The sequence below is a fragment of the Silurus aristotelis genome (genome assembly GCF_946808225.1).
Source record: "Silurus aristotelis genome assembly, chromosome: 12".
In the NCBI taxonomy this organism is placed as follows: domain Eukaryota; kingdom Metazoa; phylum Chordata; class Actinopteri; order Siluriformes; family Siluridae; genus Silurus; species Silurus aristotelis.
The window spans coordinates 7024697-7050212 of record NC_139585.1 but is presented as its reverse complement, the minus strand read 5'-3'; the positions used below and the strand labels follow the sequence as shown (position 1 = coordinate 7050212).

General features: G+C 39.0%; 1 protein-coding gene across 10 annotated transcripts in view; it reads left to right on the top strand.

The window, feature by feature from the left end:
- Positions 1-9559, top strand: part of ryr2a (ryanodine receptor 2a (cardiac)) — a 245986-nt gene extending 236427 nt beyond the window's left edge. For all 10 annotated transcript variants that reach the window (XM_083556368.1, XM_083556369.1, XM_083556367.1 and 7 more), the window contains 5 exons: positions 2011-2167; positions 2327-2391; positions 2998-3098; positions 5983-6034; positions 6556-9559. In XM_083556368.1, the coding sequence (XP_083412494.1) occupies positions 2011-2167; positions 2327-2391; positions 2998-3098; positions 5983-6034; positions 6556-6651 (471 nt within the window). In that variant the 3' untranslated portion in view covers positions 6652-9559. The remainder of the gene's footprint in view (positions 1-2010; positions 2168-2326; positions 2392-2997; positions 3099-5982; positions 6035-6555) is intronic.
- Positions 9560-25516: the final 15957 nt, after the last annotated feature.

The following is a 25516-nucleotide window of genomic DNA, read 5'->3' as shown; positions in this document are numbered from 1 at the left end:
GGGTAATAAAAATGTGTGTGTGTGTGTGTGTGTGTGTGTGTGTGTGTGTGTGTGTGTGTGTGTGTGTGTGTGTGTGTGTTTTACATTAAATATTACATTTTCCAAATTTATGATCTTAATTGTTCTACTTATTTCAGCATACTTTAACAAACGTATTTATTCCTTCTATCCTTCATTTATTCACTTCCTCGATATGTGGAATTGTCAGGATTTCCTACTTTTAAAAGAAAAATTTTTAAAGCTGGACATAAAACACTAAAGAATCCATTAATTCTTTTAAATGTGCCACATAGTGCTAGCGTTAGCCGCTAACCAGGAAGTGACTAGCGGCTATCACTAGTACTATGAGACACATTCAAGAGAAATAATTAGACACTTGTCATTGGTAGAAACCGTTGCTCTGTTGGGGTTAAAGACGTTTTTGTGTGTAATTGCAATCCAAAAAAATATCTAACACATTAAAATAAATGAAAATCTGAGGAATGATGTTCTTTAAACGCTGCCATAAAAACGTCTAAACTTGACATGACATGACTTATAATTTGCTCTGACAACATATCAAAGATCCATCTTTTTTTTTATTTACGCTTCGACCATCAGGTTTCGGTTGGAGATCTCATCCATGCTGGATTCAATCTCTCTCTCGCTTTTTATCTGTCTGTCTATCAGTTTCTTTTCCTCTCTCAATATCGGTGTGCCTCCTATTAAGAGCATACAGTGTGTGATTCTGTGCTCCAGTGAAGGGGTTTGACATTCAATAGAAAAGGAAGCACAGGCTCAGCTACGATGAGGACCAGTGCCTCGAGCTACAAAAAATCCCTCAGATTGATATCTGCAAGCCTTCTGGTCTGTGTGTGTGTGTGTGTGTGTGTGTGTGTGTGTGTGTGTGTGTGTGTGTGTGTGTGTGTGTGTGTGCGTGTGTGCGTGTGTGTGATCTGTGCAGGGAAAACTGGGTGTATATATATATAAAATAACTCAGAATGTAATTTGACTTTCATTCTATTCAGTAAATTGTTCAGGCTTTTGCAATAATATTCAGCTGCAGTATTTTCAAAACACAGAATTACACATTTACACTATTAAAATAATAATAAATCAAATACATAACTGAAATAAAGACTTGTTTGTTTGTTTGTTTGTTTGTAAAGACAACTGCAATTAACACCAGAGTCAAATATGACAAAAGGACCGCCAGATAGTGAAAAGATAACCAGGCAAGACTGGAACAGGATTAGGACGCCAACCAATAACGTTAAGGCGAGAACAGGAACTAATAATCAGATAAAAATAAAAAAGCACACGCTACTGTTGCCATGGAGCTGCGAAGTGCACTGAGGGAGTGTATAAAGGACGGGATAGTGACAGCTGGCTATTATGTGCGTATTAGTAGGCTTTACAAGTACGGTTATTGTTCACCAGGGCATGCCGATAGATAAACAGATAGATAGAAAAACAATTTCCTGCATAAATGTTCATATATTCATAGGATTTAATAAACACCTTTGCTAACTACATCTCGATTTCTAGAACCATTCTAGCCTCCTTTTTTGTAGACATAGGCTGTATTTTCTCTATTCTATTGATATGGCCAGGGGTGCACAAACTGTACGTATATTCATACCCTCACGATCATGTAAAGTTTGGTTGTTTCCAACTTTTTCCTCAAGATCCTACAAGCCAATCAATTCAGCCAACAGCAGAGCAGGAGAAGCTTTTGATTGTTTCTTGTGGCTCACAAAAGACGTGTTGTGTAAGAGCACCATGTGATACTTACAGTCGTGTTACATATTTCAGTCTGATATGCTGTTTGAACATGAAAAAACAGTTGTGTATTATTCTTTATAGAAGTTGCCATACCCTTCATATATCCTCAGTTTTTTGTTCGGTCATTTTATATAATGATGGCCCTCTATCTATATTTATATCAAACATTCTCATTATCTATTTATTTCTATTATTACTTGTGTATATGTACGAATAATTGTGTGTGTGTGTTTGTGGTCCCTGCAGTGCTACATGTTCCACATGTACGTGGGTGTACGTGCAGGTGGTGGCATCGGCGATCAGATCGAGGACCCCGCAGGTGACGAGTACGAGATCTACCGCATCATCTTCGACATCACCTTCTTCTTCTTCGTCATTGTCATCCTGCTCGCCATCATTCAGGGTGAGACGGAGTGGTGTGATTTAATTCCGTGTGCAAAATATAACTAATCAGTGCTGAAATGATCAAAACTGAAAAATATATATATTGTGTGTGTGTGTGTGTGTGTGTGTGTGTGTGTGTGTGTGTGTGTGTGTGTATGTGTGTGTGTGTGTGTGTTAGGTCTGATCATCGACGCGTTTGGTGAGCTGAGAGACCAGCAGGAACAGGTGAAGGAGGACATGGAGGTGAGCGTGCAAAGTTCTCCGCTGCGGAAGCTTAACGTTCCTCGTTAGCTGTCCGCTAAACATGGTGCTAATTGTGCGTTCAGTGGGCGATGTGTCTTCTTGCTCTCTGGCTAATGGGTTCCACCTGCTTCACTGAAGAGTCACTGCACACTGAATGTGTCTTTGACAAAGAACCTGTACGAAATGTGCACCTTTTTTTTGTTTATTTATTAAACGAAGCGCAGCCTCTGTATAATAACCATAATTACCAGCTGCATCATCGCATTGGTATTGCTTGAAATTCCACACTTTTTGGTTTCTATGACACTGATTTATTAATTTATAATTTGTTTAATAACGGTGTTATTTGCTTTGAAGATGAAATGAATGAGGGAACCATTTTTAATGCCCCGAGTTTCTTATTTTTTTGTACGATGCAAATATGATCAGAAATCTTGTACTAAATTGTGAAAGTTTGGAAAATGTGACATTGCACAATATCTGTAAAGTCTGTAGACATTTTGTGTGTGTGTTTGTGTGTTTGTGTGTGTGTGTGTGTGTGTGTTTGTGTGTGTGTGTGTGTGTGTGCAGTGCACTTTATGGTGTTTTTTCTTTTTTCTTTTACAGACTAAGTGTTTCATCTGTGGGATCGGAAACGACTATTTTGACACAGTCCCTCACGGCTTTGAAACACACACCCTCCAGGAGCACAACTTGGCGAACTATCTGTAAGTGCTCTACGTGTGTGTGTGTGTGTGTGTGTGTGTGTGTGTGTGTGTGTGTGTGTGTGTGTGGAGAGTGAAGGACATCTTCTCAAGGGACAATACTATAGAAATGAAACTTGGATATATTTTAGATATAGTCAATATGCAGCTTGTATAGCAGAACATATTTACTGTCCTCTGAAAATAACTTAACCTACAACCATTATTGTCTAAATATCTGGCAACAAAAGTGAGTACACCCTAAGTGATAACAGCTGCAGGTTGTGTAACCATGTAAAGCCACATGTCCTATTCATCATGTTCATGTTTTTGTCTGCTTGACAGAACCATACAAATGTGTATATCTTTTTTTAGAGTAGTTCAAATTATGGTGCTTTGAGTAAAATTCTCTCATACTGACCACTGAATGTTCAACATGGCACCTCATGGCCATGATGATTTGAGATTTAGAGATTTAGACTCTCACCAAGCTATAGGAAGAATACATTACTGGAACCATGTCCTGTGGTCTGATGAGACTTGTTTGGAAGATAAACTTGTTTGGCTCATGTGGTGTCCAGCATGTGTGGCAACACCCTGGTGAGGAGAACCAAGAAAATTGTGTCTTGCCTACAGTCTATGAGTGCTGCTGGTTCTGGGGAGCTGCGGTTCATTGACAGAAAGATGGATTCCAACATGTACTGTGACATTCTGAAGCAAAACATGATGCTCTTCCTTCAGAAACTGGGCTGAACAGCAGGTTTCCAACATAAAAACTACCGTAAACACAACACCAAAATGAAAACTGCCTTACTGAGGAAGCTTAAGGTGAAGCTGATGTAGTGGCCAAGTGTCTCCAGACTTAAACCCTAGAGAGCACCTGTGGGGCACCCTGAAGCTAAAGGTGGAAGAGCGCCATGTGTCTAACATCCAGCCCAGGAGGATTAAGGCAATGATCGATAACAATGGTGCTCACACAAAATATATACATTTTGCAAACAGTTTTGACATGTTCACTTATTGCCAGTTATTTATTTTCAGAGAAAATCTGTACCGATATACTGTACTGTCCTCTAAAATACAGTAAAGTTTTATTTCGATAGTATTGTCCCTTAAGAATATATATATATTTTTTTATGTATTATTTTTATATAAAATTTAAAAAAGACAAAATAAAATGCAACAAGGGTATTTTGCATGTGTGTGTAACTCTATGTATGTGTGTGCATGTGTCATAAAGAGATAAACAGAAAAGAAATACAAGGCGTGTATCTACTTGATGAAAATCGCGTGCTTCAGGGAGCAAGTGTGACGCCATGCCATTGCAGTTAGAGACTGTTTGTGAAGAATTTTAATATCAAACTCCAGCAAATGAGCCCACAGAGAGAGTGATGATGCATAACCTAGCAGTGTGTAGCAATAAGGGAGTGTAAGGACTCTGAAGAGCTGTCCTGCAGGGAGGAAGACGCTTGCTGTGCGAGGAAGAGTCGTACTAATTACCTGGCTCCGTCGTGTCGGCGCGTGTCGTAACCACATACGCTGCTCCGACATGCGAAACAGCAGTGCACACACTTTCTCCCAGCTCTCAAGTTTCATTTTACCCTGTTTTTTGGGAAAGAAACAAAACCAAGATAAATGAAATTCTTCAGAAGGTGCAGGTCTTTTATATATATATATATATATATATATATATATATATATATATATATATATATATATATATATATATATATATATATTAGGGCTGTCAAAATTAACATATTAACACATTAATGCTCATTCATTTAAAGGGTGCAAATTTAATAAACGCCTGTTTGACCATTTTTAATAAAAATCGAAATAAATTAATATAAACGAGGCAAAATATAAACCTTCAACATAGCACACATTTGTTCACGGCGTCCTAATTATTTCCACCGAACAATAATTTTTTATCACTTAACATTTGTTTTACTGATGCGCCAAGTCTCAAATCAAACACCGAAATCCGCCTTGATGCAACACATCCGGCAATTAAAACCGTCCGTGTGGAAACATTTGGTTCACACTGTTTGGTTTAAAACACCAAATTACTTACTAACATTTACAGGAATTTTTTGTCTTCATGCTCTCGGTTCAGAACGTTTTCAATAATAATAAACATGCATTTGCATAAAGAATCCATAGTTGTCCACACCCATGTTAATTAGAAAAATAAAAACTTAAAAAGTATTTATTTGAGACGCATTTAAAACAGATAAAAATGTGCGATTATGTAATGTTTAATCACAAAATATCTCATGAAAATCGTGAGATTAATTGCGATTAAATAGTTTAATCGATTGACAGCACTAATAAATACACATACACTGAACAGGCATGACTTTATGGCCACCTGCCTAATATAGTGATGGTCCAAATCAGTCCTGCCCCATTGAGCGTTAACTTCTTAAGCGATGCGAAGAAGAGATTTTTACTTTGCATTCTTTAAAGCCGTCTTTGGTGCCTGTGCGTATCGTAGTCAGGCTGTAGGGAACAGCCTTTTCTTTTTTTTTTTTAGCTTCTACAGATCTAACCAGCAACAGGCCCTGATCTGTTCCACACCTATGAATGTAATGGTAAATAAATAAATAATGTGATGCCTTTCCATAAATTATGTATGTAATAAAAAGAATGATGGTTTTGACAAGATAAATTAAAGAATTTAGGATATGCACTTTACTTCACAGCATCATTATTTTCTTTAAACAGCAAGTCCATTAGTGAAGCCCATATAGAAATCCCGAGACAGAAACACAAGCCTGTCTCCTCTATGACTCTCAGTAGTGCACTTACTTTTTTCTCTCACTTTCAGATGATCATTATGCCAGAATGCAGCTGTGTTGATTATGTTAATGTTTTTTCCCCAATTTATTTATTTCTTTTGCAGATTTTTTGTGATGTATCTCATTAATAAGGATGAAACAGAGCACACAGGCCAGGTAATCCCCCAGTTCATCAACCCCCCCCCCCCCCCCCCCCCCCCTCTCTCTCTCTCTATCTCTGATGCCAGATCTGTCTTTAACATTATCTCTCTATAAGCTCAGATCTTATGGATTCTATGATGATTGATTTTCTCTCTACGTGCTTTTTCCCTGCTCCTTCAGTAAAAAATTTACTTTCTAAACTTTCTGTACTGTTATTATTTCCTCAGTGAAGTGATACTTCCAGCATTTGTAATACCTCCATCCTTCTTTAGTGTAGGCGATGTAGCACCATCAGCAGACGTTTCACTCTGTTGAGAAGTAAAGGTTTTTTTTTTGTTGGTTTTTTTTGTTTTGTTTTTCGGCTCAAACTCATACAATAGAAAATTTAAACAAAACTTTCACACCAACACTGAAACAAGGCAGTTAAAATAATTCTGGTTACTTTTGTTACTTTCCTAATTGTTTTGTGTTATCAGTCGACGTGTTTTTTCTGTTCCGTGGATAACTCTGTTACTCTGTTCCCTGTTCTGCTGCAGGAATCCTACGTTTGGAAAATGTACCAGGAACGCTGCTGGGAATTCTTCCCGGCCGGAGACTGCTTTCGCAAACAATACGAGGACCAGCTCAACTAGTACACTTATACACATGACTATACACACACACACACACACACACACACACACACACACACACACACACACGCACACGCACTCACAGACTCTAGTCCCTTGGACTTCTCTGTGACTTACGCGGAGGAGGACACTGTTTAGTTTGGAATGCGTTTGAGATTTTTGTACATAGCTGAACTGCTCCCAGAACACACTGGGGCTACAGACAGACAGAGAGAGTCTGAACGCTTCTCCATTCTACATTTGCTTTATTCAACTCATAAAGAGGAGCAAAAAATTGACAAAAATCGGGAATGAGAGGGAACGAGAAGGTGAGTCGGAGCGAGGACAAGGACTATGTGGGCGGATGATACGAAAGAAAAAGAGACGATGGAGGGCATTCTCATTCTTGGTCTCTTTATTTGTCTGGATGGACAGATGAGCGCATGGATCAAGGGATGCTAAAGAAAGACAGGCACCATGATACTGGCCAGGGGCAACAGAAGGGACACAGTGCCTTACCAAGCAAAGGGTGAGCTATGCAAGCTGCGAGAGAGAGACAGAGAGAGAGAGAGAGAGATAGAGGGAGAGAGAGAGAGATGGAGAGAGGGAATAGAGAGAAGCAAATGGAGCGAAGTCAAGAGGGCTACAATAGGTGCAATGTTCTACGAGTGTAGGTATATATAGGAGTGTGTGTGCGTGTGTGTGAGAGAGTGGGTGTGAAAAAAAGTACATGAATGGAAATACTTGTAAGGCTGTGTTCACGCTATGTGTAAAGGGGACAAGTGCAATCAATCACATCAAAAAACAGACGAAACACACCAAATCACAACGCAGACAAACAGACAGAATCAAAACACAGACGGTGGAATGTTTTATCCAGACAAAAGCTGTCCGTTTAAAATGTGACAATAACAGGGATTAATCTACACATCTATCTAATTTAGTTACTTCATGCTAAAATCCAACACTTGGTACTTCCTCCAAGCTGCCACTCTTGGGGCCCTTGAGCAAGGCCCCTATCAAGTCTAAAAGCATCTTTCTTTCGATCATGGCCATTTACAGGTGAGCACGGTCAATAACTTACTTCCCAATAAACACAACCGTAATAAGCCTCCGTGAATTTAGAAAGCAAACTATAAAGAAACAAAATCCTATTTATTAGCAGCAAATCGAATACACATAAATCCGTCATTCGGCCGAGATTAGTCGTCTGCACCAGTCAGGGTCTTTTTATGTTTGTTCTTTTTCCACCGGATGACAAATGGGCCACAAATCGGATGCGTTTATGGTTCACGTGTATGATTTTGGGAGTATAAAACAAAGATTAGGGAGATGTATTACATACACTGAAGCTCACTGCATTGCACTAACAACTTTATTATTGGTTATCAGGTATCTATTGTTTTATTCTCACCTTTAAGCTATAAATGAGTGTGCAAATGTGTGTGTGTGTGTGTGTGTGTGTGTGTGTGTGTGTGTGTGTGTGTGTGTGTGTGTGTGTGTGTGTGTGTGTGTGTGTGTGTGTGTACCATGGTGCCTGACTGGCATCCCATCCACTGTGTATTCCTGCCTCATGTTTGGTGTTTCAATTGATCCAACGACCAGGTTAATGAGGAGGAATGAACGAGTAAACTAATATATACAAGTTATTTATTAATTATTCAAAACAATAAGGTGTTATCATGAATTAAAGAAGCTTCCGGAAGAGCAAAAGGCTAGGCAGGTGGTATGAGCTCAGCAGGGGGATCCGCAGTCTATGGATCGATATATCAATATAATCAGATACAGGGCAGAACCCAGTGGTTAATGAATGATTCATCTGAATATAATGAAGTCCGTGCTGCTTTATCGTCATAATAATACAATGGTTTTTTTAACTATAGAAGCCACATAGCATGAACACAGCCTTATGAGCATATAAAGTGGGGTTTGTTTTGGACCATGAGAGAGAGTGAAAGAGTGAGAGATTGTAACCCATTATTTTTCGTTTAAACCCCACCTCACCCTTTTTCCTACAGCATTTCTGCGTTTCGTTTGTTTGTTAAATTTGTTTTTTTTCCTTACGTTTTTTTCGGTAATGCATTTATGCAACAGCAGAGTTAACTATTTATAAACAAATTCTAGAAATATCTAAGAACAAAAAAAAAAAGTTTAATTTTTGCATGTTTATTATGCAAGTTTAAGAGGAAAGTTCGAAAAAAATTTTAAAGACGCAAAAACTATTTACGGTCACGCCGACACTTTTATAGGTTTAAGATCATTTACGATATCTCTATGCTACCCGAGTGTTGTGGGCTTTCTTGTGTATTACCAGCCACTGTCATTAGCCGAGGAGCCGCTTTGGTCCAGGTTTTCCTCGAGAACACTGTAGGAAACGCGCATCTCCATCCGAAAGGACTACGCTAAAGCTAAAGCGATGCTCATCCACAGGTGTCGAAATCGTCTGAGTCAACAGCGTGGAGCTCAGAGATCTGCTAAACAGGACGTCGATCATTTTCGAACACAAACGACCTCACGTGACATCCCAAGAGTTAAAGACCATATCACTTATCTGAACTACTGGGTGTGTATCATACGAATACGTGTCGATTATTATAATGTCCCATCTTCAGAACCATCGTTTCATTATTTCCTGATCCATAGACCACGAAGAAAGCGCTTTTCTTATTTGTCACACGGAATAATGTGAAAACCATTGCAATAACGACAGCGTTGGCTCAAGCCAATCTATAAAAGTGAAATTTTACTCATGTAAAGAATTTTGATAACAAACATCATGGGAAAAAAAAAATGAACCTCATAGGAAAATAATCTGTAACAACTGAGTGTGCTGTTCAGAGTTGTGAATACATAATTGTGTGTTAAACCTGTAAAGGAAACACAACAATGGACTTGCATGATTTTGAAAAATAAATGCTTATTTATTGAAGGGGGTTGAAGATGCATGTTTTTCCACTGACACCATTCACACCGACTCTATTGTCCATAATGCACATGGATTTACGTACATTATATTCAACACGGAAAATTGTTCAGATGATTTATTCCTTTGTTATAGCCATTCTACACTATATGGACAAAAGTTTGTGGACACCTGTCTATAAGATTCTGTGATTTAGTCTGTATAATATGTGCTGTTATAATCCACAGAGGATCATCCGTCTCCACACTCCCCTGTCCTCTACATCTGCCTCTTTCACCCCAACCACCTGCATGTCTTCCCTCACCAAATCCATAAACTCCTCCTTGGCCTTCCTCTTCTTCTCCTTGCTGGTGGCTCCATCCTCAACATTCTCCTACTGATATACCCCATGTCCCTCCTCTGCACATGTCCAAATCATCTCAATCTCGCCTCCCTCACCTTGTCACCAAAACGTCCTACATGCGCTGTCCCTCCATCCTCGTCACTCTCAACCAAAACCTCAACATCTTCAGCGCTGCTACCTCCAGCTCCATCTTCTGTCTTTTACTCAGTGCGTAAATGGCGTTTGTAAATTCAGGTACTATTGTTTGTTACTTTATTGAAGTCGGTAAGGTGACAAAGAATGGGGTGCAGCCAGCCTTCCAATTCATCCCAAAGATGTTCAGGTAAGTGGTTGAGGTCAGAGCTCTGTACCAGGTCACTCAAGATCTTCCACTCCAACCCATTCAAATCATCATCTTCAATCTTCATGGAGGTCAGTTTGTACACAGGGGCAGTGTCATGCTGGAACAGGTTTGGATCTCATCATTCCAATAAAAAAAAAAGTCATTTAATGCTACCATTTGCAAAGACATGCTGTGAAATTGTGTGCCTTTAACTTTGTGGTAATAGTTTGAAAAATAATTACATATGACTGGAGAAGTCAGGTGTCTCAATACTTTTGTCCACATATGGTATGAGTTGTTTATTTAGTTTTGCTTACAGTACATGAGATATTTAGGCAGATGAAAAGTAAATGAGCCTGACAAAAAAACCAAAAGAAAACAATGGTAAGGGTTAAAACAACGCCTTTAGCATATACTCAATAATAAACAGAGTAAACATGTACTATAGGAGTCAAAACCAGGATTATAGGAATAATTTTAGATGTAATAAAACAATTTGTAACAATCCAATGTGACAATGAAACACCAGATTATAAACAGATATGGTAATTACAGAGAGACATGCTATAGGTGAACACAGTCAGGGAACAAACCAATGACTAGGAAGGGAGGAGACAGAACAAATGCAGAAATGCACTTTGAATTGCGTTGTCCCCTCAGAAAAAAAGGACACTTATGGCAACAAGTAATAAACAATCAAATTTAATAAATAGACACAGTACTTAAATTTATTTTGTCCTTATATAATACTTTTTCTTAATTAATAATAATAAAATACTACATTTTTAATAATAATAGTATTATTTAGTAATTCTATAAGTTTTTTTTTCCACAATGATGAAATTCAGAGACTTAAAACATTAATAATAATGACATTTTTGCAAACATGAATCATGCCTAGGATTTATTGCTTTTGTGCAGTTCTGATTAGCATGTTTTTTAGCCTTGTATTAACCCTACCTCATTAAAACAAATCTAGAAATGTTCCTGATGCTCTTTTGGAATAAGCAATAAGCTCAGATATTGTCTCATTTTTATATTTTGTCAGCCTAATTGTCAATTTCCTGTCAAAAAATTGTGTTACAGCTATAAAAAAACCTCTCTTTCAGCTTCTCCCATTAAGGGTCGCCACAGCGGACCATCCGCATGTTTGATTTGGCACATGTTTTTACGCTGGATGCCCTTCCTAACGCAACCCTCCCCATTTATCCGGGTTTGGGACCGGCACTAAGGCTTGTGCAACCCTAATGGCTGGGGTTGGTTTCCTGACCTGGGATCGAACCCGGGCCGCATCCTAACCACTAGACCACCAGGGACCTAGCTATACGCTAGTTAAATTACAGTACTGAACATATATGTACAGTTTGAAATTTATATCTCAAAGCTCAGATTGAAAAACGTCACCAACTTCATAATAAAGTATTCCTGCCTATATATGATGCATTTGTGCCTTGCTATCTGTGTTAAAAACTCGTGATGTTTGTGTTTGGAAGCTCAGTGAAGTGTCAGTGTGCATTATCTTAAATATGCTGTCTGACATTAGACCAGTTTAAACCTGCTGTTCTCCTTTATGTCGGAACCACAGAGCAATTTGGTGATTTTTTCTCTCTTTGCCATGCCTGCTTTGATCCCTTTGCTTTGGTCAGCATGTTAGAAACATGCCGGACTCCATGTATACACAATTACTGTTGAGCTGACTGCAGTCTAAACATTGCAGAGTTGCTTTGTGATAAAGGTTTCTCCAACGCGGTGAAAAGATCATGCAGCGTTATCCATCCATTCAACAAATCACTCTTAATCTGAAATCTGTGTGCTGTTGGGCACAAACCTTTCGGGCTGCTTACCTCCCCCTGTATCTTATCTAATGCTGGCTGTTTATCTCAAGATAAAGGAAAAAAGTGTTTTTGCGCAGCTTTTGAAGTTGCCTGACACTTCAATTAGCTCCGAGGTTAATCCTGACACTCGGCTGGCGGCTAAATCAATAGCGGCACTCTGATCGTATCTGACCATCACATTTGTATCCGCAGACGACTTCACAAGTTGTAGAACACAATACTCACGGTCTTCTTTCACAACCTCCAGTTACACACTCAAAGTCACCTGATTGCTAATGGTATTCACCAGATTTGTGTAATTTGTAAAAGTCTAGTTCTGTGTCTGTGACAAATCCAAGTCTTTGTTATCTTGCGGTCTCGATTCGTGTTTTGATCCCTGCCTGCTTACTGCTGCATTTTCAGCCATGTCTAATTTGTTCATGGTCGCTTGAATGTTTGTTTGCATCACATTCCAGAATATCCTCAAGCCCTTTTATACGTCCGCCACATTGCTTTGAATAAAACCCGAAAAAAAAATGCAGCTGTGCCCATCTGTCCACATCATTTCCATTTATTCTCTCCTATAGTAGGTGTAGTTGCATTTTCTTAACCTTGTTAAGAGAGATGATTTTTGGGAGATTTGTGTTTTTTTTTAGCCACAAGGGTGTTAGTAGTCAGGTAATGATGAATTGTGGGGACCTGGGGTGCAGTCAGCATTTCCTCCCCAAGATGTTCAATAGGTACAGGTTTGGGCCTCCTAGTTCAAGTGAAGGGAAAATTAAATGCTACTGCAGGCCCAAACCTGTTCCAGGCCAGATATATATAGAAAATATATTGTACATGGTTTAGAGTGAAAGATCTTGATATCCAATACAGTTGTGTGCCTCATAACTTTGTGGTAACATTGCAGGGACCAACCACGTACGGCTGGAAGTGTCAGTCAATACTTTTGTCCTTATTGTGTATATCTGACCAGTAAAGGTTCCTTCTTTACTTGTTCTGTTTCTTTGCATACAACCCCAATTCCCAAAAAGTGAGTAAAAGGTAATTCAAAATAGAATGCAATGTTTAGCAAACGCTAGAACATCAAACGAGAAAATATCAAATGTTTACACTGAGGAAATGTACCATTTTAAGTAAAAAAAAAAAAAATAGGGTTATTTTGAATTTGATGGCTGCAACACGTCTCAAAAAAGTTAGGATGTGGCTACAGTAGTTTGGAAAAAGTCAAAAGTGTTATTATTTTACTTTGGCAGTTTTGCAACTAATAAGGTTATTTGACAAAAGGTCAGTAAGATGTATTTTAGAGATGCAGTCTCTCGTAAGTAAAGATGGGCAGAGCTTCATCTCTCTGTGAAAGACTGCGTCTAAAAATGAGATGTTCGGCAGCCATCAAATTCAAAATGATTTTTTTTTTTCCTAAAATTTTATGTTTGTAGGTTAAACACATATTTGTTTTATTGTGAATAAATTCTGGATTTTTGAGATTTGCAAATCATTGCATTTTGTTTATATTTAAATTTTAGCCAGTGTCCCAACTTTGGAATTGGGTTGTATTTATTTTTATTATTATTATTTTTACCTATATCACTCCTTTACTGCATTTCATGTGCCCACATTGTAGCCTGTTGGTTGCCCCTTTTGTAATACTGTGCTCAAAATGAATGAGTATATATATTTTGATGTCCACTGAAATGCATTGAACATTCACATTAATCTGTCATATCAGAGTCTTTTCACTCAGGTCCACTCCTCTATCATGCAATAAACACTTTCTATCATGCTAAATGTGGGGATTAGTTATTAAGCTCGTGGAAAAATGCTGCTTTGCACAAAGTCGCTATTATTTCTTTAAGACTTTGTGTCCAACAATTTTTTTTTTTACAGCATTTCCAAATGTATAACTCTGTTGAGCTGGCAAATAAACTACGGCATTCAGCAGCCTACACTTATCCGAGATCTGAAAGAACGAAGTGGGAAAATAGATTGCAATGAAGCTTAGTCATAGGTGCTCATGTCAGAGGTTGGTGCAAGTAAAAGTTCTTTTCGCCACCCCCAAAAATGGCATAAAGGGCGGGAAGAAAAATGTAACAAATAAATAAAATCTCAGTCACGCAAGCTCCAGTAGAGAAATGGATGATTCCCACTCTAAAGTGATATGTAGGTGTATACTGTCAGGAATGGAAATGTGCTCCTGGTTTTATTAATACCACCACTATCTCATCGGAATTATGGAAACCATCAATACTACACAAAAACGCTATATAACAACGCGAGGCATTACAGAGAGAGACTGTTGTGTGATATAACTCTGTGTTTTGCTATGTAGCTCTGTTGTGTGATGTAGCTCTGTATTCTGTTATGTAGCTCTATGCTGTGTAATGTAGCTCTGTGTTGTGCTATGTAGCTCTATGTTGTGTGATGTAGCTCTGTTTTCTGATTACGTAGGTTTATGTTGTGTGATGTAGCTCTGTGTTTTGTGATATAGCTCTGTGTTTTGTTATGTAGCTCTATGTTGTGTGGTGTAGCTATGTGTTCTGTTATGTCGCTATGTGTTCTGTTATGTCGCTATGTGTTCTGTTATGTCGCTATGTGTTCTGTTATGTCGCTATATGTTGTGTGATGTAGCTCTGTGTTGTGTGATGTAGCGCTGTATTCTGTTATGTAGCTCTGTGTTGTGCTATGTAGCTCTATGCTGTGTGATTAGCTATATGTTGTGTGATGTAGCTCTGTGTTGTGCTATGTAGCTCTATCTTATGTGAAGTAGCTCTGTGGTCTGTTATGTAGCTCTATGCTGTGTGATTTATCTCTGTGTTGTTATGTAGCTCTATGTTGGGTGATGTAGCTCTGTGTTGTGTGATGTAGCTCTGTGTTGTGTGATGTTGCTCTGTGTTGTGTGATGTAGCTCTGTGTTGTGCTATGTAGCTCTATGTTGTGTGATGTAGCGCTGTGTTCTGTAGCCTGTCTAGGTCTGTTATGTAGCTGTATGCTGTGTGATGTATCTCTGTGTTGTTATGTAGCTCTATGTTGGGTGATGTAGCTCTGTGTTGTGTGATGTAGCTCTGTGTTGTGTGATGTAGCTCTGTGTTGTGCTATGTAGCTCTATGTTGTGTGATGTAGCACTGTGTTCTGTTATGTAGCTCTGTGTTGTGCTATGTAGCTCTATGCTGTGTGATGTAGCTCTGTGTTCTGTTATCTAGGTCTATGTTGTGTGATGTAGCTCTGTGTTGTGCTATGTAGCTCTATGCTGTGTGTTCTGTTTTTCTAGGTCTATGTTGTGTGATGTAGCTCTGTGTTCTGTTATGTAGTTCTATGTTGTGTGATGTCACAGTATGTTTTATGTAGCACCAAGGTCCTGAAAAAATGTTGTCTTATTTCACTGTGTACTGCGTCAGCTACATATGGTTGAAATAACAATAAAAGCTTCTTGACTTTTTCTTGATTTCCTGACCTAGTTTGTTGTTAAGGTCATTTAAAGATTTTTTATTTAGCCATTTTGAGATTTGCCCTTTTAGTTTTGCCTAGGAGTGTACATAAATGTAATGGACACAGACCTGTAAATCTTTTTCTTTTTTTTAGTTTTTTTCCCTCTCAGGTGTGTTGCGATTAGAAAACAAAAGTTCAGACTGTGTCTGGTAGATCTTCTGACGATTGTCTTTGGGAATAAACCAGTTAGGTGTGCATTGAAATGTTCCACGTAAAATAATCAAAAAGAAGCCAATTGAAGCCAAATTTGAGTCATGACTGAAACAGTTTTACAGTTACAGCATTAATTAGAGGCACCTTTTTCTCCACATCTCTATCTAGTTTCCTTTCAGGATCTCAAGCTTCCACATTGTCCACACTCTGAATCACGTGTGTAATCTGTCCAATGGAAGGCGCGGCGTCACTGGCGGGGTGACCTCACGGCCAGGAAGCTATAAAAACGGGTACACACAGCCTATTTGCAGCTTGGCTTGGGAGAGTCCGTTCTCGAGGGAGACGATTGTGAGCATGTCTTTGCGATCACTCTGCTCCCAATGGGCACTATTCGAGGAGGATGCCCTTACGGTTCAGGCCCCGTTTTTGCAGAGGCAGAGCAGCATGCTAGCTCCTGGGGGGTCACAGATGGACCTTGCGGAGGGTTTTGAGATGGGCTTTTCCCTATCTCTATCCTTGCCTGCTGTCATTCACAGGCTTCGGGAGCACGCCTTTTGTGCGGTTTCTTTCATCTGTGACGAGAGCATGCAGCTCCACCTCTCTTCCTCAGAGGGGTGGTTTGCTTTGTGACAGGGAAGTCGAGGAGCTCATGGAGGTTGTAGCTTGGCCAGCCAATGAGCAGAAAGACCCTCTGTCTGGACGAGCGCTTTCTGCCGCTGGCTTCACAACCTCCATGTCGGGGTCTCCCGTCTGCACAATGAGGTGTCCAGGTCCTGGCCGAAGCGTTTTTCAGCCCACCTCTTTAGCCCCTAAGCGCCGTTATACTCGTACGTCACGGGGATAAAAGAACACGGTTATGGAGCGATCCCATTAATTGATGAGACGCCAGCAAGCTATCTCTCACCGGGAATTGTATAGTCTCTAAAGACCACAACGTTATTATTAAGGTTTATACCTTAATAGAGAGATAGGGCTATATTGCTGGATGCCCCCCTTATGCCCACTGGCCTCTTCGTTGCTTTAAGTAGACATTCTCCTGAGGAAGGAGGCTATTAAGGTGGTCCCCCCATCAGACAGTCCAGGTTCTATAGCTAGTACTTTATAGTTCTATCCTCTATTCTAAGCACTGGACACTTACATACACAGGTCTGTGGAGAAAGTCAGATCAGCTGCTCATCTACAACAGCCCTCCAATGAGAGGCCTCCCTGCAAACAAGCAGACCTTGAGCAGATGGATCGTTGATGCAATTGCATCCTCTTATGAGTCCTGTGGTTTCTCTACTCCTTTTGGGGTACTCAATCGACCCGGAGTATCCCTGCAGCGCTTCCTTCTCACTTACAGAAGCTGGTGCCAGCTTTACTCAATGTGATTTTTATAGCTTCCTGGTTGTGACATCATCCCGCCTTCCATTGGACAGATTATATATGTGATTCAGAGAGTGCACAACACAGAAGTGTTCCCAAAGCTTTGCGATGCAGTGTCTTGTTCCCTCTTACAAATGTAACCTAAAGACGGTCCTTGTTTGATATATAAGCATACATATACCCTCGTGTTTGAGTTTTGCTGGGTTGGAGTAATTCCATCAGTTTCAAAGCTATTTTTGTACCATGTTTCATGTTTTTCAGGGTTATTGATCTTGTTTTGCTTTTCTCATTCTTGCCTTGCACAGCTCATGTTGTTTGTTGATCGCCTAACCTTTGCCTGCCCCATGTTTTTCACTTAGCTTGTCGATTTGGATTTCTTTGCCTTTTATATTAATATAAAATTCTATCTCTGAACTTGCATTCCATGAACTTCCGCCTCCGTTATCGTTAGCACTCCCAATACATGACCAAAATGTCTCAGATGGAAAATTTGTCATTTAGACAGGACTTCACAACAAATAATTTTTAAAACAGAAGAATAGATATTAAAACAAATAAAATTAAAGATTAGACAACAAGAAAGCCTAGCAGTATCACCTTAATCACCCAAAAACTACCCAATTGGCACAATGTTTCAATATTACAACATTTCCCTAAAAACCTACTAAAATTAAAAAAAAAGATTTTGTATTAGAAAACATGTACAAAATCATATAAATTGTTAAAAAAAAATCTATATTTGAGTCTTTGAAAGTTAAGAAAGGTGGTAGCACAGTGTTTATGTAGAAATTCCAATTAGAAGGATGTGAGTTTAAATCCATCCAGTTACCTCTGCTGAAGCTTAAACAAAGGCCCTTAACCTTGAACTGCTCAATCATATAAATGAGAAGCTCTCCATAACGATATCTGTGAAATGCTGTAAATTGAAAACCTGTAACACATTTAAAGTAGCAGTATTATATAATAAACATACCATTTCACCCAATATGTTTTTGCCCAGTGACCTAATACTGTTATTCAATGCAGTGACATAAATAAAGAGTTGTAATTTGCTTTCACAGCAGTGTGTGTTTGTAACTATCTTGAGGCCAGTTTGCAATCCACAATTTCTCGAGTACATTTCAACAACTCATTAGGGGGAGCTGTGACATTTGCAGCATTACATTATAACTAATCAATATAATTTTTTTTAAAGAAATGCACTAATCTCTAGCACGCGGTTAGAAAGTTGTTCAATTCAGTAACTGCCTATGAGCGTGTGGATTAAAGCCAATTAAAAAGACCACAAGAGAAATACAGGATTACACCATGCTTTCTCCAGGGAAATACTAACCCTGAATCGAATGCACACTAGAGATGAGGAGTAATTCTGGAAATCAATAGAGAGTAGAGACTGGTGAGGTTCCTCATAGCTTCACTTCAGGAAGAAAAAAGGATCCACAGGCGGCTGAAAAAATTTGGTTTCTACAGCAACTGTAATGACTTACTGCTGTGCTCTGATAATAGGCTTGTGTTACATGCTTTGTGGCATCCTGATGGCCAGATGATCAACATGTACACAAACCCTTGATACAGAAAAAGAGATTGGGACCGGCAGGGTTTTTTTTTCCTCACATGCTGCAGTGTAAAGGAATGGTGTGGTAATTGCGTTGGAAGTAGAGCAGTGAGTGGTCATATAAAGGAGGAGCAGCAGGGCTGCAGCGATGGTGTAGTAAATTTAAAGTCCTAGGCTTCCTCAGGGGAGTTTGTATCTGAGAGTGGACGGCGTTAATGCATCGCTCCAACACAGCACAGCATATACTTCACAAGGGGCAGCAGTTTTTTCCTTGTTAACACAACAGGGTACATTGGATTTATTTGAATCCAATTGAATCCTCTTTGAATCCAATTACAATGCTAAATGTGAGAGGTTGTTTCTTCAGGCTATATACTGTATATATGTGTGGTGTGCAAGGCAAGAGATGGTTAGTTATCCAGCTACTAGTACTGAGATTTTCCTCAGAATTTGATCAAAATGTATTTCTCGACATCTTTCCATTCATTTGCTTGAACTTTTGTATGTTTTCGATCCTTCTCTTCTCTTTACCCCCTTTCCCACTACCTCAATCTCCCACTTTGCCTTACACAACATGATTTGACATTATAAACAAGACAAACTATGGTGATAAATGTCAAAAAGGTAAAGTTCTCATAATCTCTTTCTAACAGTGATCCCAAAACAGTGGTCCCTTAACATTACTTTTCAAATGCCATGGTTTTTCGAACATAAGGGAAAAACTGCAGATGAGCATGTCAAATAAACGTAATCTTTAAGCTGAAGTTAACGTTTGACAGCCTGCTAGCTGTGCAAATCCCCAAGGCTATGCCTATAAAAGGTGCAGCGTATAAACATTTTAAGCTACGTTATATGGACAAAAGTACTGAAACACATGACTTTTTTTAGCCATCTGTGTGTTTTTTTTCTGAAGCTGTTACCACAAACATGTTCCAGCATGACACTGCATCTGTGAACAAAGCTAGATCCATTAAGATATGGCATATATGGGCTGGAGTGGAAGATCCCCTGCTATAGAGCTCTGACCTGAACCTTACCTTTGTAATAAACTGGAACACTGACTGCACCCCAGGCCTCCTCACCTCACCTACATCAGGACCTGATTTTACTAACACCCTTGTGGTTAATTGAGAATAAATCTCCACAAGTACACTGGAAAATCCAGTGGAACATCTTCCCAAAAGAGTGGATGGCATTATAACAGCAACTGTGGATTGGTCAAAAAAAGAAATACAAATCCTATTGTCAGGTGCCTGTAAACTTTAGTCTATATAATGTTTAGCAATGTTAACAAAGGACTACTCAATATTTGGCATTGTTATTGCTGATGATAGTGTGGATTCTACACACTGATCAGACATAATTATAAAAAGCACTGACAAATTAAGTAAATAATAATCAATTTAATTGCATTTATCAACCGGTAGAATCTATTAGGGAGATAGTGAAAAGTCAGTTCTCAAAGTTATCTTTCGACAAGAGCCAGATTGGGATGCTTAGTTGTCAGGCGCAAGAACGTGGCGGAAACCGAAGTGCAGTAAACGATGTTTAATGAAACAACACAGGGCAAAACAGAAAACGGTAAACTAGAGCAAAGCTCCAGGATTAGTAAATCCTGTTAAATGCAATGAACAGGCAAGAGCTCAAAGAGCTAAACAGAGTCCCGTAACTATGAAACCTACCTCTACACGTAGTGTAAGCCACTTGGGTAGTCCAGCAGTGTTCGTCAGCCTAAACTGTAGAACGGACAATGTACTTGGTGGAGAACGGTGGTTATATAGCCTGAAGGCTGATGAGCTCCAGGTGTAGATGATTAGTACGTAGGAGAGCTGCTTGAAGTGATAGGTGGGTTATGTGAAGGTGTGGCTGGTGGATCCCTGACATTAGTAGAGTCAAAGCATCTCTTAGTAGTGTATTATTTTCTCATTCTCAAGTTGAATGGACCTAAAAATGTGCAACATGATATTTGTACATGTGTATTAGTATCTAACTCCCAAGAATTGTAGGAAATTCTTAATGCATTGAACCTGTACATGAACCCATATAAGCGTGTTATAAAAGTCACCCAATGTCTGTACAAAAAAACCCAAAACAACAGTTTCTTTAATGGTGTACATGACCCCCTTGATGTCCTTCTCATTTATCTTGTTACCGATACCTAGCCTTGCAAGGTACAAGACATGATTGATTTCTTAGACTGTTTTCTGGCCAGAGATAAATGCAGTTTCTTGCTGATCTTTGCTTTCAACTCTCAACTCACCTGAATTAGCTCATCAACCCATTTATTAATCTGCCCTGTTTGACCTGGTCTGGTATGTTGGGAATGAAGATTTGTTGAAATTGTGCAGGATTGTGAGGGTAATAAAAAGAAAAAACTCTGATCTACAACAACACTAGTCTCGGAAATCTATGGATTGTAAACACAGTTTTTAAACAGAAATTACTTGTTTTTAAATCTATTGCATTTGTCTTAAAAGCAATGTTATGCTGATCTGGGTTTAGTATGTTTGTGCCAGACAATGTGCACCAGCCTCCAAGAACTGCACCACAGAATACAAATATGGCTGCGAGAAGCTCATTTTCCAAACAACAACTCGATTACTAATTGTCCACACTTGCTCACAATCATTCATGCCTGTAACCAATCACTTAACACCATATATAGGTCAAGTCCACACTAATACATTTTAGTTTACTTTCTCTCTGTTTTGGCTCCACACCGACAGCGTTTTTAGTCAATGAAAACAAAGTCACAGTGTGAACAGTGAAAACTATGATGGATTTCTACTCATGTGACGGTGCCTTGATTTTCAGACGTTTCAGTGTGGATAAGCAACTTTTGGAAAATTATTGAAAATAATAGTGGGGATGCAGAGCATTTTTAGACAATTTCTTCAAAAATATATAAATTAGTGTAGACATATTCATTAAAAAAATTATAATAACCACACAGTTCTACCTGTCCTTCATTGCAAAAAATCAAGTTCTATACTACTAAATATGCTTAATTTTTGTTTGCACCAATTTATTTAAAAAAAAGTTTTTGCCAAGTTTATGTTGTTTGCATTTAGAGTGTAAGCAAAGCATGTTCAAAGCATCTGGCTAGGATACTTTTCAGTAAAACTTCTTCCTGCACTTTTCCCATCTGTCTTAACTCACCTACTGTGACATTCTGTTGCCCTTTGCAGACTTACAATTATATTGTTTATTTTTATTTGTAAAATAGAATAAAATGAAGTAATGCGACAATTAGAATTCATGTCTTATACTAAATCTTAATTCAACCTACTCTGTGCTCAGGCACATTTGTAGTTTATAGACTGCTTTTCCTTAATTACTCCACATGCTCACTTTTTTCTCTGGTGTGATTTTCACTTCAGTGCTCTACATATAAGCCAGATCTCAAAATCACTAAAAGATCCCATAACTCCACATATGCCTACATATAGAAAACTGTAAACGTGTGAAATTGTCTTTGGCGGTCGAAGCTGCATTTGAAACAGATTGTGTAGCTCATGGGCATGAGGCTTTCTTTCCTCCGTGACTTTATTTAAATGATTGTAGGATATGTAGTTACCATTAAAAACAAAAAAAGGGTGATTTTGCATATATATTATATAGTACTTTATATATTTGAATGCAATGTTGTTCTGCCTAGTCTCATATTTTTGTGTACAAAAATGTGATTAGGCAGATGCAGTAATAAGGACTTTTATATATACACTATATGAACAAATAGACATTATATGGCTTTTAACAACCTTCACTCTTCCAGGAAGATAGTCCAGGTGAGATTCTTTCCAAAGGGGTTTAATAGGGTTGAGTCAGAGCTCTATAGCAGGCCACACAAGATCTTTCAGTCCAACCTATGTAAAGCATATCTTCATCTAGCTGGCTTTTTGCATAGGTTGTATTGGGTATTCTTGCTGGAACATGTTTGTCTTGTATTAATTGATTTGGCTGCGATATGAAAAATAATTGTCATGCTGGAACAGGTTTGGGTGTCTTTTAAATGAATTTGGCTGCATATGCAATCATAATCTTTCTTTCTTTCTTTCTTTCGGCTTCTCCCGTTAGGGGTCGCCACAGCGGATCCTTCGCACGTTTGATTTGGCACGTTTTACGCTGGATGCCCTTCCTAATGCAACCCTCCCCAATTTATCCGGGCTTGGGACCGGCACTGAGAGTGGCTGGGGATGGTTCCCTGACCGGGGAACATATGCAATCATAATATTTATTAGAAAACAATTTCTCAAGTTTGATTGATAGTCAGTTTTATGTTCTATTTGGATATACAGGTAAATGCATGCCATATAGATCCAGATGCTCCAGGCTTCTAACACTACAAAGTTCAAGGGTGTTGAATAATTATACAAGGCACTGTATGTCAGAACTGGCAGCGTAATACAAGACCAGGAGGTGGGATTAGGTTTTCTAGCTCCTGCCAGATTTTAGAAAGGATTTTAGAGAGAATCTGTCGCACCAGCTGGCAGGCGTTGTTGAAGTCACAGTTTTTTCCCATCTTGTTCACTAGCTGTCCAATTTTTTTATCGGAAGACTGTCATATAACCCATGTTCCAGAAGTGCAGGAGTCACTGAAAAAAAAAAAGAAATGAAGAAATGAAGAACGAAAAACATGGCTTTTGATTGTAAAGGCAAAATGTTTTACTTAGTGGCTTTTAGAAATCGTTTTATAACACAAAGTAATGAATTGTCAGGATTAATCATAGTGACATTCTGTGTGTCCCTTTTTGCCCCCTATTACCGCCAGTCATTCACTATTTCACTATTTCCTTTTTCCTATTCTGGTGTGATCTTTAACTGAAGCTCTTGACCTGCATGTGTTTGATGTGTAGAAAAGTGAATGTGGGTGAACAGGTGTTTCCATTAAAGTGAAGGGTGAGTGTATGTGCATATATATATATATATATATATATATATGACCCGCATATAATAACTTATTTACACTAAAGAGCAGTTAACCTATAAATCAGAAAGAGATCAATCTGAGGGTTTTGAAAAAGCAGAGAAAAAAGAAAAAAGCATCACCAATTTGGATTTCTCTCTCTCTCTCTCTCTCTCTCTCTCTCTCTCTCTCTCTCTCTCTCTCTCTCTCTCTCTCTATCTATCTCTGGCCTTTCCATTTGCTATCTCTGGCATTCAGATGAGATGGGCATTAACCCCAGGTATTATAGTGTGACCTTAATTAGCCTCTGCTTTGAAGGCTTTTATTAACATGCAAAAAGAAAAGGCCAGTGTTTGACGAATGGCGTTTTGGTGGCAGGAAATCTCTGTTGGAATCAGTGTGTAAAATTCACAGTCATGTCCCATGCACACATTGCACCATGGCACATTGCACCGGGTCGAGTGACGGCTCATTGTCGGCAGCCCTATTAATTGCAGCCATTAGTAATGCTGGGATCCAACCATGTTGGCACGGATCAGAGAAAAGGGTCTGAATTGTAGTTGCGATCGCTGTATTTTAACGGACAAAGATCTTGTGCCATCATAGATAAAACCTTCTGTGAAAATGTTTTTTTTTCAAATGTATTTAAAAATGAATCCCTCCAAAATGTGAATCCTGACAAATTTCAAGCATGTAATCAATACTTTTGACACAAATAGAATTCCTTAATTCACCTGACAGTTCACAGGATCCACCTGACAAAGAAGTTATATGACAAGAATGCAAAACTGAGTCATTGCTTGGACTTGTTAATAAGCTAAACTAGATTTTCGAGTGTGGTTGCCATATTTGTGCTCATTTAACCACAAGGGTGTCTGTAAAGTCAGGTATTGCTGTACGGTGAGGAGGCCTGGGGTACATCAGCGTTCACATTCATTCCAAAGGTGTTGAGTAGAGTTGAGAACAAAAGTATTGGGACACCTGACTTTTCAGCCATATGTAGTTCACACACACACTGCAAACTGGGAGCAAACAATTGTAAAGGACTTTTTTGGAGGCAGTAGCATTAAAGTTTCCCTTCACTTGAACTAGGAGATCCAGCTCTGTTCCTGCATGATAGTGCCTCTTGTTCACCACACCAGCTCCATGAACATATGGGATGGTGTGGAAGATCTTGGTTGACATGTTACAGAGCTCTGACCTTCACCCTACTGAACAGCTTTGCTAGAATTTGGAGCACTGTTTGCACCTCTTGACTCATCTGCATCAGTATCCGACTTTACTCCAACTCTTGTAGCTGAATAAGTGAATATCTGGCAACCACACTCCAAAATCTAGTAGAACACCTTCCCAGAAGAGTGGAGGTTATGTAACAGCAAATAAGATGTGATATGTGTAACACACATATACAGTAAATAATAATTACAGCTGCAGTAAGTTGTGCCAAAATATTTCCAATCTGTGTGTAAACAATTCCTGTCCGTGACTTTCTCAGCTACGATAGATTGCGGCTTTGTGAGAACTCGGTCAGCACAGCAGCTTTTCACAGCATGGTTTTATTGTTGCCTGCCAGATAGTGTGTGTGTGTGTGTGTGTGTGTGTGTGTGTGTGTGTGTGTGTGTGTGTGTGTGTGTGTGTGTGTGTGTGTGTGTGTGTGTTTGTGTGTGTGTGTGTGTGTGTGTGCTTGTCTATTTAGTGTTTGTTTGCTCTTTTTTTAAAGCACTGCACGACTCACAAACTTCTGATTTCGGAAGTCATTCATTGAACAGGTCTAACCAAAAGCTGTAACCTTCCTCTCCTGTCTCTTTATGTCTTTTTTTTTCTCCCTCTCTGTCTTTCTTTTTCTTTTTCACTCTTAATATGTGTCTCCTGGTTCCCTCCCTGGAAGTGAGTTGGAATGAGGTAAATGATGATTCATACAGAACAATGCTGATCCATTCTTCACACCTGTTTTCTGACTAAATCATGTCATTGAGAGACAGAAGCTCAGCATCATCCTCTTCACGCCCACAGAGTGCC